The sequence below is a fragment of the Bos indicus x Bos taurus genome, chromosome 18 (assembly GCF_003369695.1).
Source record: "Bos indicus x Bos taurus breed Angus x Brahman F1 hybrid chromosome 18, Bos_hybrid_MaternalHap_v2.0, whole genome shotgun sequence".
Lineage (NCBI taxonomy): Eukaryota > Metazoa > Chordata > Mammalia > Artiodactyla > Bovidae > Bos > Bos indicus x Bos taurus.
The window spans coordinates 33,155,692-33,168,478 of NC_040093.1; the positions used below are offsets into that span (position 1 = coordinate 33,155,692).

Genomic DNA, 12,787 nt, shown 5'->3' on the forward strand with positions numbered 1-12,787 from the left:
ACTCAGCTGTTCGGAATATGAAACATCTTGAATTCACAGGCTGGTGTCCTGCTCAGATACATGTTTTCCACTAGTGTTTGATTTTCAATTACCTCCATGTGTAAGCCAGCCTGCTGTCATCTGGAGGTACAGTTTTGCATGGATTGCACACTGAAGAGTAGATTTTTAAGCCATGGCCTCCACAGGTTTAAAGAAAAATAAAAACACTCAGGTCACGTTCCCACCAAACTTCTCCATGGGTAACAGGATGGGACTCAATAGATGACATCTCTTGGGGGTGTCATTCATATCAGAGAGGTATATTTGACCAAGCAATTTAATTAATTTCTTCATAAATTTTTTCATATTTATTTTTATTCATGATGGCATGGCATTTGTGATATTTCAGATCATTAAAATACAGTAAATGTTTTAACATTTAATTTGTGAAAGTCTTACTTGAATTCAAATAAAATTATGAGAAGGAAAAAATAACATTTGAAGTAATTTATGTATATATGTCAGTTTTTTTGTGTTTGTTAAGCATAGAACAATGGTATAGCCTACAATAGGAAAGAACAGTCAGCAAATGGAATGTTAAGTTTACATTCTATTTGACCAGCTTTTAAAAAAAATCATGATTTTTCGTAGTACATATAATTTTTCTCCAGTGATAAGAGCAATATATGCTAATCACACAAACTTCAGAAAATATAGAGAAGAGGGCTGGCAGTTCTGCCCTGTTTTGATTGAGAGATTGGCAGCAAAGGGCAGAAGATCTGTCATTAATAAGATTTGCCAAAAACCAGCCAGCGCACACACCTTAGCTTCTGCAATACTCAAAATATCTATTCAGTCCTAAATGAGACTGAACCTGGTATAGATTTTTTTTTTTTTTTTTACCTCACACAGACTATGTTACAATTTCTTTAACCTAAACATATGAATTCAGCTTTTAGGTTCTAGGATAATTTTTCCTACCACAAGAGCTAATTCATGGTACTATCAATTCATTCAAAGCAATGGGCCATCATCTTGGTCATAACCTTGCTATAAATTACTGATTCCAACCTCACAAAATGAGGCATGCCATATTGAGTGTGTGTGTGTGTGTGTGTGTGTCAGTGTAATTTGATGGAGCATATTCAAAACTTCCACTGTTTTATAATAGCAATATTTTCCAAGCGCAGAGCATATGGTCTAGAAAAAATCTTTTTGGCGGGTAGAGATATGCAGAAAACATGATGAGGAAGCATTTGGGAATAGGTTACAAAAGATTGAGAAATACATGAAAACCAACATCTGGAACTTGGGTGAAACCTTTCCCAAAACATGGTTACGACATTTGTTCAACAAATATTTGTTGAATGTCTGCTGTGTGTCCAGCACTGGAGGGACTGAGATGAAGCAGATAACAGCCCCTGTTTTCCAGAAGTCCACAGTCTAGGGGAGAACCAAGTATTTTATGCCAACAAATAATGACAGAAGAGTGGGAGACTGATTTTTATAGGAATGTACAGCGTGCTGGGTCCCAACGGAGATGGGGGGAGAGGTCTAGAAAGAAGACTTTGGATTCAGTTTTGAGGCTTGAGAAACTCACTTGTCATGATTAAAGGAACTTTGGGTGGATCGGAGGGCATTTTAAAGCAAAGGGTCAAAGTCAAGGCGTACAAAGAATATGGTGTGCTGGGGAACGATCATTAAGTTCTGCACAGCAGGCTGAACTGGGTGTGCGGGAAACAGCAGGCGTGAGGCTGGAAGGCAAGGTAAATCTAGATCAGGGAACTATCTGGTGATCCACTGTGTAGACGTGGGCTGTGTTGTGTAAGCAACAGAGAAAACATCATTGTTTTAAGCAGGAATGATATTTTCAACTGGGTGGCTGATGTTTCTTGAATTTTGGAGAAACTGTAAACCTGCTGCTAGGTTTATAAAATATTTTCATTTTAAAGATAACATTTCCCTTTAGGACTTATGAGTGGGTTCGTAGTTTGGGCAAGATTTGAGAGTGGATTAGAAATCTCTCAAAAAACTAACAAAAACTGGCCAAAGGCTTGTCGTGAAGTTGGGAAAGTGCACACTCGCCTATTTAATTGTATCATTCACTAAGGATACAATGAAGCCCATACGTCCTTGTATTTGAGGAAAAGGACACACACTCAAACAGAAAATGGTGCCCAGCCACTGAAAGCATTCATATTGACAAAATAAAAAAGAGCCAATTTCTGAATTTTGTTTCCAGATGGGACAAAACTCAGGGATCTTTGTCATGCCAAGTGGCAGCGGCTTCTATAGATGTCTAGACTAAAGAACAAGTGGGGCGGTTCTGGTTGTTAGCCTTGGTGGTGAGAAGAGCACGCTCAGATCAGCCAAGCTGAATGGAGCAGGGTGAAGGCTGTGACTTCCTGGCCTTGCTCTCCAAGTGAGCCTTGTCTCCCCTCTTCCCACAGATAATACCGCGGGGGTGTATGCCCGGCGTGGAGGGTTCAGTCGGCAGAAGCAGGACTTGTACCTCCTGCCCATCGTGATCAGTGACGGCGGGATCCCTCCCATGAGCAGCACCAACACCCTCACCATCAAAGTCTGTGGGTGTGACGTGAATGGGGCGCTGCTGTCCTGCAACGCAGAAGCCTACATCCTGAACGCCGGCCTGAGCACCGGGGCGCTGATCGCCATCCTTGCCTGCATCGTCATTCTCCTGGGTAAGGGATCTCCCCGGGCACCCGTGGGAAGGGCCTTTCAACCAGATGCCCATCCTTGGCACACGTATATTTCCCAAGTTATATGTGCTATATACTGTGGGTGCAAGTTGGGACAAAAAGAGAAGTGGTATCTGCCTGCTCCTCTATTTCAGGGTATGGCGGGGGGGAGCAGGTGACTAAACAAGCATTAGAGCAGAGTTGGGGGAACTTTGTATTGAGCAAACTGCTGGCATCACCAGACTGCTAGCAGAATACATCTGGGGGCATCAACAGAGGCCCAGGTAGAACATCAGAATATTTTTCAGGAGAGCAATTTAGGCAGAGATATAGCATATGAACAACCATTTGCCTTACAAGAAGAATGAGAAGAGTTAGAGGTAGAAAGAGTAATTGTGACGTCAAAGACGGTCTATGGAGGACTCAAGGAACTGGATGAACATTGGCCCGGCTGAAGCTGGATCTTGGCTCCCCGCCACCCCCCACCCCAGATGTCATATGTAATATCTGGGTATATGCCCCAGCTCGGAGGGACCTGGGAGAAGCTTTCCCTGCACTTGCCCGCTGAGTTTGGTGCCCCTCTTCCGCACGTCGTCCCATCTATAGTTTACTCTGTAATAGCAGGAAAGCCTCAGGAAGATTGCATCAGTAGTTCCAAAGTCTCAGAACTCATGCATGACAAAAAAGTCAGGATTCAAATCTAAGTATGTCAGACATCAATATATACTTGTTCCATCATGGTTAGTTGTCTACTGAATGAATTAATGGATCCTCGATGCATAGGGAAGAGCCAACAAGTTGAATTCAGCAAATAGTTAATGAGTATTTTCAGGATACCAGGCCCTGGTTCAGCCCAGAGGGATAAAGAGAAGAATTATACAAGATTTCAGTGATCAAAAAGTTTATCATCTATTGAGGAAAATAGGCATGAGCAGATAAATACAGAGGCACATGGTGAGCACCATGTTGGGGATATGAACATAACAGGCAGTGGGGGCACAAGAGTAGAAAGTGCCTGACATTGAGTGGGAAGGTAGAGACATCTTCCTGGAGGATGTAACACACCTATCAGATGCTGAGTGTTCCATCCGAGGAAAGGGGCTGGGATGGATGGATAGTCCAAGCAGAGGGGACAGAAAACAGAAATGTTCTGAAAAGTTCATCATCGAGTGGGAGAGGCAGATGTGTGAACAGGGTAACACGTGTCATGGTGATGGCCAGGTGGATACATAGAATGGATACCAGCAGTCCTGTCTGGCATCAGAATGGGATATGAGGAAGGATTTTTGTGATGAAAGATTAAAAATTATCCAAGCAAAGAAAGTGGAAAGGAGTGATCCTGGTAAAGGTGTTGTTAGGAACTAGGCACAGGGGAAAAACTGCCTAGTGAGCACTGGAAGTCATTCAGAGTCTAGGCAAGTGCACACCCTCATTCTACATCTCACAGTGATGGTGGATCCAAAGAGGCTGTAAGGTCACTTGCCAAGTTCAGTCACAAACATTTTCTGCAGTCTTGCTGAGTATGTAGTTGCTGTTGTTTGGTTGCTAAGTGGTGACTAACTCTTTTATGACCCCATAGACACCATGTGACCCCATGCCAGGCTCCTCTCTCTATGGGGTTTTCCAGGCAAGAATACTGGAGTGGGTTGCCATTTCTTTTTCCAAGGTATCCTCCCGACCCATGTCTCCTGTACTGGCAGGTGGATTCTGTACCACTGAGCCACCAGGGAAGCCCATGTGTTCCAATGAAAGACTGTAGAAGCCTCTTACGGGGAAGTGGGGGGGATTGCCAGAGGAATGAAGCAGTGGCTGAGCTTTCTTTGTAAGCAACTCTGCTCACTTACCTAGATGGCCTGAGTTTGGTGGAATCCCCTCTCTCGGAGAAGAGACAATAACTGGTTTCATCTGGAGTTTCAGCTGACACTGTTTTCTGTTCAAACAAATAGAGAAAATTTGTCATTTGTCTGTTGGGGGTCTTTATAAGCTACCTCTCTTCTATATGGTGGTCTGAAGAGAGTCTAGCCATGCTTATGATTCAGTTTCTTATAAAGGTGTAGTGGGTTCAGTGCTGGCCTCACCTCAGAGCTCTTGCAACCTCTTTTAGAACAGCACCTCAAGTCTCTCGTGTCCTCATTTGTAAACTTTGGAGAGGCAGCTGCCTTCCTTTGCAAAAAGAGACAGGCATAACCCACATTTAAGAGGCTGCAGACGGACAGACATATTTAGAATCTTCCTAATTCTTTGGGAAATGACTTCCAAATAGTATCAGATTGATTTGTAAAAAGCTCACCATAGTTCCAACTTGCCACTTTGTTTGGATGATAATATTTTCCTGGCAGTGTTTTTGCAGAGGAAGAGACAGGTAGCTTTTGCAAATCTTTGAGGATTCTAGGTAAAGCACTCATTTCATAGACTGGTCCCTGTTCTGAAGCCTGTGTACGCCATGCTTTAAGGTAAGCAGAGTTCCCCTGGGAAGAGAACCCCAGAAGACTGGACTTAACCTTTGCTTCCTTTCTTTGTCTTTCCCTGTAGTTATTGTAGTGTTGTTCGTGACCCTGAGAAGGCAAAAGAAAGAACCACTCATCGTCTTCGAGGAAGAAGATGTCCGTGAGAACATCATCACCTATGATGACGAGGGCGGTGGGGAAGAAGACACAGAAGCCTTTGATATCGCCACCCTCCAGAACCCTGATGGTATCAATGGATTTATCCCTCGCAAAGACATCAAGCCTGAGTATCAGTACATGCCTAGACCTGGGCTGCGGCCAGCGCCCAACAGCGTGGATGTGGATGACTTCATCAACACGAGAATACAGGAGGCGGATAATGACCCGACTGCCCCTCCGTATGACTCCATCCAGATCTATGGTTACGAAGGCAGGGGCTCCGTGGCTGGGTCCCTGAGCTCCTTAGAGTCGGCTACCACAGATTCAGACTTGGACTATGACTACCTACAGAACTGGGGCCCTCGGTTTAAGAAACTAGCGGACTTGTACGGTTCCAAAGACACTTTTGATGACGACTCTTAACAATAACGATACAAATTTGGCCTTAAGAACTGTGTCTGGCGTTCTGAGGAATCTAGAAGATATGTAAACAGGTATTTTTTTAAATCAAGGAAAGGCTCATTTAAAACAAGCAAAGTTTTACAGAGAGGATACATTTAATAAAACTGCAAGGACATCAAAGTGGTAAATACTGTGAAGTACCTTTTCTCACAAAAAGGCAAATATTGAAGTTGTTTATCAACTTGGCTAGAGAAAAACCACTTGGCATACAAAATATTTAAGAGAAGGGGAAGTCTTAATGGTGAACTCACAATGAAGGGAAATTGTTTATGTGTCATGAACAATGAACTCTTTTTTTTTCTTCTTTTTGTTTTTAATCTGTCAAAGATGCTTCCACAAAATTAGAAAGGACAACAGTTCTGAGCTGTAATTTCGCCTTAAACTATGGACACTCTATATGTAGTGCATTTTTAAACTTGAAATATATAATATTCAGCCAGCTTAAACCCATACAATGTATGTACAATACAATGTACAATTATGTCTCTTGAGCATCAATCTTGTTACTGCTGATTCTTGTAAATCTTTTTGCTTCTACTTTCATCTTAAACTAATATGTGCCAGATATAACTGTCTTGTTTCAGTGAGAGGCGCCCTATTTCTATGTCATTTTTAATGTATCTATTTGTACAATTTTAAAGTTCTTATTTTAGTATACATACGAATATCAGTATTCTGACATGTAAGAAATGTTACGGCATCACACTTATATTTTATGAACATTGTACTGTTGCTTTAATATGAGCTTCAATATAAGAAGCAACCTTTGAAATAAAAAGATTCTTTTTTAATTCTGGGTTTGATTCTTAACATTGAAAACAATTAAGTATTTCTAATTACCCATTTATAATTCTAATTTAAGATATTTGTGATCTTTTCATAACCCTATTTATGATCTGTTATAGTCTGCTGATTTTATTGTTTATTTAAAATTGGATATGTTTTACAAATTTTTTTTTCAGACAAGATTCTGTAACATTGTGTAAAGCCTTTTTGTACATTCTTGGTGTTAGCTTCTTAGGTTTTCTTCATACACATCTTCTATCAAAGAAGGATGCTAAAGATCTAGGTCAGTCTATGATTTTGCAATACTTGTTATATAATACGGACTTATCTTGTATATCAGTAATTTGATGCTTATGAGAAATGAATCCATGTGGGAATGAATCTATTAGAACTCTAAAGTTCAAGATGTGGATGTTATTGCCCCATACCGAGCATTTGGGGGTTGGCGGGGGTGAAGAGTAAAAAATACACATTTGCCACGTGTAGTTATCAGATCAGACCTCCAGTGTTATTCTATTTTTCCTTACTTTGATCTTGCCAGGCTATCATAATGACTCTGACAGTTGAAACTGTTTCTTTTTCCTTTTATAATTGTAACTCCTTTTAAAATGTGGCATTTCAAAGTTTGATCAAAGAAAGAGCAATTCATTTCTGAACCTTTGTTTTAAAATATGCTTTGGGCCATAAGCTCTGAATGAGGACAGGGACCACGGTGGGATTCTGATGCAGGGATGCCTGCAGTCTCCTGCGGTCCCATCTTGCTGTCTAGGGGTTGGGACTTCTGTGAAAGATACTTCACCTGCTCTGTAGGGCCAAAGGTCAAAACATAGCAATACTTGGGGGAAGAACACGCCAGTCACGCTGTGCTGGAAGTGCTTTTTCTCTTTCCCCTAGACACAGGGCACATGCTTTCTCTTGGATTGCAGATAATTTTTAGATTATCTTCTCTTTTTTTAAACTTTATTGTGGGAGTTTGTTTCAAGCAATTTCTTGATATCCTGCTACAGACTATTTTTATGACTCAGTCAAAATGCATACAAAGAGAAATGTTTTGATGAAGTGCTCACTTCCACATTCCTTTGCATTTGAATCAAACTGTCTGAACACTTCAATGGAATAAATTCTGTGGACGATGTCACTTTGGAATCTTTCATTTCAGTGAAGGATTGCACACTCTCAATACTTCCAAAATGACAAGTTTTGTTCATTTTTTTATATAGTTTTTGTAATCCAAAGAATATTTTGCTAGGTTTGCACAGATCTCCAATTGAATTTGAAGTGAAGAAATAATTCAAAAGGAAAATGAATAGCACTTAAACAAGTATACAGCTGTAAGTAACCCCGTCACTGTGGATGATCCTTTTTTCTAGGAATGTATTTGGATTAGATTTGACTACATTTTCACATTTTTGTGTTTAAATTTTTTTTAAAAGGCTGTTTACTTTTTCAATAGTTAAAATACTTGTTTTTCATTTTTTTTCCTTTTTATCTTCTTTTTCGCTTTAAGCCTCTATTGTTTGTAGAACCCTCTTAGAAGCTCTCAAATAAAGTGTCTTTCCTGACTAGTGGAGTCCTTTTTCATTTGGAACATATTCCCTTAAAAGCAAGCTTTAGTTTAAGTGGTCCTCCCTTATTTCGATATAAAGGAATCTCTGCATTATGACATGGATTCAGCTCAAGAAAGGGCCCTGCTTCATTCTTCTTGTCCTTCAGTGGTAGGTACTATTCCATCCGTCATTCATTCACTCATCAAAACGTATTTTGTAGACCCTGTAGTAGTTTCTCAAGGATACAGAATGAAGAAGCTTCCTTGATATCTTCTAGTCTTTGCAGACTTGTTCCAAAATACCTATCCTGTTAATCACCTGTTTACCTCTGTGCCCACCTGCCTCTCCAGACAATGCATCTGGCTATTTCCTATCCTTAAGGGTCGAGGGAAGGAAACAAATCAAAGGCCTAACAGAAAACAGTGAGATGCTGACTGAGTGGAGGAACTTTCTGGATAGACCTTGTGTTTGCTAAGTCGCATTTTATGAGCCAGTGTTTCTGGCATGATGGGGAAAGTAAGAGAGCAGATGATCTACATTTCTTGGAGACCTTATTAAAAATTACACACTCAGGCTGCCCGGAGAGGATGGCCTTGTGAATCAGATGGGACCTGGTCAACAGTATTTGAAATTGCTCCTGGCTGATTATGCAACGTCCTTCATCTCTTTGAGAGCCTCTGGAGGACAGCAAGGGGTGAGTTGGGATCTCTGAGAAGAGTATTGAAATCTATCTGGCAGGCAGTGTGGACACATTAGGGTCATATAGACCTAGAGGCATGTCAGGAGGCTTTTTATGAATGTCAAAATGTGACATAAGTATTCTAAAGTAATTCGGTAAACTGGTGATGGAAAAGAGGCAAGGCTTTGCTGCTTCTGCACTGCTGTCAACTTGGCCTAGCCCATCATCATCTCTGACCTGGAGGATGGAAATAGCCTCTTAAATTGATCTGCTCCCAGCTTCTCCACAAAGAAGCCAGAGGGATACAAACACCCAACTCAGACCACCTGACTTCATACCTTAAACCTCTTCACTGGCTTTCCAAAGTCTTAAATATTGCTTTACATGACTAGTGCCTTGCAAATCTCACCAACTTGACCTTCCTCCATTCTCCTATCAGTGCACTGTGATCCAACCACCCTGGCCATCTATTACTTCCTCATACAGACAAAATGTGCCCCCCTTTCCATCTAAAGTGGTTCATCCTCTGTTGGTCTCCTTTGTCTCGATTAGAACTCTGTAAACTTATTTTGCTTATTGGCTTTTCTTTTGTCTGTGATTCTGAATGCCCCTCCAGAATGTAAACCTCAAGGGGGTAGAGGTTTTGTCTTCCTATTTTATGCCCAGTCCTTTGCATTGTGCAATCAATACTTGAATGGATGATGGTACCCAATAAGGCAGACTGATTGGGATTTGATGACTGATTAGAGAATGCCTGTGTGATACTAAGCTTTCTTTACCTGAGAAATTGAGTGGATTGTGATCTTGGTATCTGAGACTGAGAATCTAAAAGGAGAAGTGGTGTGGGGGCAAAGAAGTTGAATTAAGTTTGGGTTGGACTTGTAAATCGCAGGTGCTTCTGTGGCAGCTAAGTGGAACTAGGTAATGAGAAATATGGTGAGCCATTTAGCTCACTAGAGAAGTAGGGCTGGGCATGCGGAGTAAGCCTTATCAAGGGGGTGAAGTCTCAGGAGTGACTGTATGTCTAATTGGGTTTCACTGCTCTCTCCCAACTATAAAGGAGTGTTTTGATAGTAATGTAAGTCCCTCTGGTGTTGAAGAGTAATGCTGGCTTTAGTTTTATTAATAAGGATAATTAGTAGGCATAAACCTTATTCATGTATGTCAAATGCTTTGAAAATAAGAAGGGGATATTAATTAATGCATTAATTTTTTCTTCAATTAATGAGGCTTTTTTTTTTTGAGCCTGTACTGTGTGAGAATGTGTACTAGATACACGACACTGATTCCTATGAGAAGACAAAGGTTATGCTATGATCCTCACCTTACTAGACCAGAGAGGCTAAACATCTCTTCAACACATACACAGGAAGTGATTGTCAGAGCCGGATAAGAATGGATCCTGTTTCTCCCACCTGGTGTCAAGGGCTTATCCTTTAAAGAGCTAACCGTGATAGCTATTCCTCATCATCAGTGACTTAGCTCAGGCTTGGCAGTAAGAACTTGGGATGGACGGTCCTTTGAGCTGCCATTCACCACAGAGCTGGACAACTGGATCCAGTCACAGCTCTGAATGCCTAGCCTGCCTTCCAAGTCCAAAGTGATTCATGAGACAGGATTGTGAATTCTTTCTGCTGGGGTTTGAAGTCTTTTTACAAGATGGCTGTTGAAAATCAGATATAAAAGAAACTGATAAGGCATGTCATAGCTGTTTGTAAAATGTTTCACAGAGAAGTTTGATATTTCATCCTCTTCGTTGCAATAAAACCGTGCTGGCGGGAAAAGGTCAATGTCTAGAGTCTTTGTCAGGCCCCAGTAGACTGGGAGGAAGAATTGAATTTTCATCTTGCAGACTAACTCGGCTGATCATTTTTAGGATCACGGAGCATTCTTCATTCCAGGTGTCGTGATACATTTTTACATGTGATTTTACAGTTATTTGCCACTTGAATCAGCTGATGGCTGGCACATGATCATCTCTCACAGGCTCACAGAGGCAACACAAGTCTAAGGCTCAAACCTCACAAACCTCAAATCTTCAGCTCAAGAGTAAAAGCTGTATACTACCCAGCCTTGTTGGGTGGGCATTCATTGCACCACTGTGTGTAAAGCCTGGCTCCAGCACTTACTAGCTGTGTGACTTTGGCCAGGTACACTGACCTCTCTGAATGCCTTTTTCTACAAATGTGCAATGCAAAAAATAACATGGCCTGTGGTGGTAATGAATAAATGAGCTCATATTTCTAGAGCCACTCAGATTCTAGAACAGGGCAAATGCTTTAAATAAGGTAGCAATTATATTATTAGGATGAGTAACCTTTTCTCAGTCCTAGGTTGCTGAACAATGTAAGGGAAGAATTTTCTTCTTTATACCTCCTTTTTCCTCTTCAAAATCAATTCACTGTCTCATCATTCTAGCCTGAGCCAACAGTAGAACATAGCCTGGCATTCCATAGCTTAGGACAGGCAGAGGTTACTACCACCAAATATATGTATAGAGTCGTTGTTGTTCAGTCGCTTAGTCGGGTCTGACTCTTTGTGACCCCATGGACTGCAGCATGCCAGGCTACTTATAATATATGCAGTCCGTGTATATGTTATACCTTTACATATATATATAATAAGGCTAATTACTTGATCGATGAATTCAGCTGTTTGACTACAATGTATAGCACATTGGTAAAGCACCAGGTAAAATAGATTTTAAATGTTTCATTAGAAAACAATAAATAAATTGACCTGATTATGAATTGTGTTTAATTAGGTAGAAATTATGTATCAAGTGATACATGAAATTGGGATGAGGTTGTCAAGAACTGCACAAACTTTGACATGTTTAATACAGTGCATTTCATATTTGATATATCTTTGCTCATTTGTTCAAACAATGGGAATCCTTTTTAATAGACATAACTCTGAAAATATTTAGATTTGAAGACATATAATTTTATTAGAATACTTTTTTTTTAATAGCAATCCTGATGAGTTTAATTTAACCACAATTTTTACTTCATTTAGCACTCAGGAAATTGGAAATTATTTCATGCTATGGTAATTTTCTTCCTTTTTTTTCCTCCAAACACTAACTGGGATGTGAATGAAATAATAGTGCTTGGAAATACAATTTTCAAAATGTTTTCTCAGATAAATTAGTGAAGAGGTGGTTAGTTTGATGATGGTGACCAAGCAAACTAGATCAGTGGGAGACCCACCTTTTTTTCTCTCTCTCTCTTTGGATCCCTAGCCCAGGACAGGTGCTGAGCAAATGTTTGGGGCAGGAATATAAGGATGAATGGGCAAAGGAAAATAAGTTCTTCATTTTATGACCTAGGTATTATAGCATTTTAAACTACTGGAAATGTGTATATGGGGATTCCTCTGGGTACCTTGCCTCCACTCCGCCTCCATCAAAATGGTACTATTTTGATAGTACCATTAATAATGCTTGGGATTTAGATTTGACATGACTGGATATTTACCCAGCATACAGTCAGATCAAATTGGGCCTGGATGCACAGAGCAGATCACTGAAGCGTCATCTGACAATCTGTGTGACTTCCTAGCCCTGGAACTCTACTTACCGTCTGTGGGTCTCATTTTTTTTTTATACAGTGGGGATATGTAGTCTGTCTGGCATTCCTCCAAGAAGTCTAGGAATGACTGATCTAGAATAGGAAAATTAATGTATGACTTGCTGCACAAATGAGAGATTTTATTGTTGTTTCTGATGTTATTTGGGCTGTTTTCTACCATAAATTGATCTTTGTAGCATCTGCAAGAGGTGACCTCTGATCCAAAGTGAAGTCAAGAGAGATTTGGTTTTTCTTTTGAAGACTTTGATCTGGTAGCCTTAGGGTAGGCTTTAAACTGACTCTAAGAAATGGATACTGCAATTTACTGTGTAAGGACTGTGGTCCCACGGGTTCTCCCAGACTCGCCTCTCAACTTTGTTGCAGATACTCAAGTCCTTTATATAAAATGGCAGAGTATTTTCTTATAACCCAAGCACATCCTCCTGTCTACTTTACA

At 40.5% G+C, this 12,787-nt stretch overlaps 1 protein-coding gene across 3 annotated transcripts in view; it reads left to right on the forward strand.

The window, feature by feature from the left end:
- The window catches only part of CDH11 (cadherin 11), a 154,519-nt gene extending 147,982 nt beyond the window's left edge, over window positions 1-6,537 (forward strand). For all 3 annotated transcript variants that reach the window (XM_027516388.1, XM_027516389.1, XM_027516390.1), the window contains exons 12-13: window positions 2,430-2,681; window positions 5,211-6,537. In XM_027516388.1, coding sequence (XP_027372189.1) covers window positions 2,430-2,681; window positions 5,211-5,707 — 749 coding nt within the window. In that variant the 3' untranslated portion in view covers window positions 5,708-6,537. The remainder of the gene's footprint in view (window positions 1-2,429; window positions 2,682-5,210) is intronic.
- The last annotated feature ends 6,250 nt before the right edge of the window (window positions 6,538-12,787 follow it).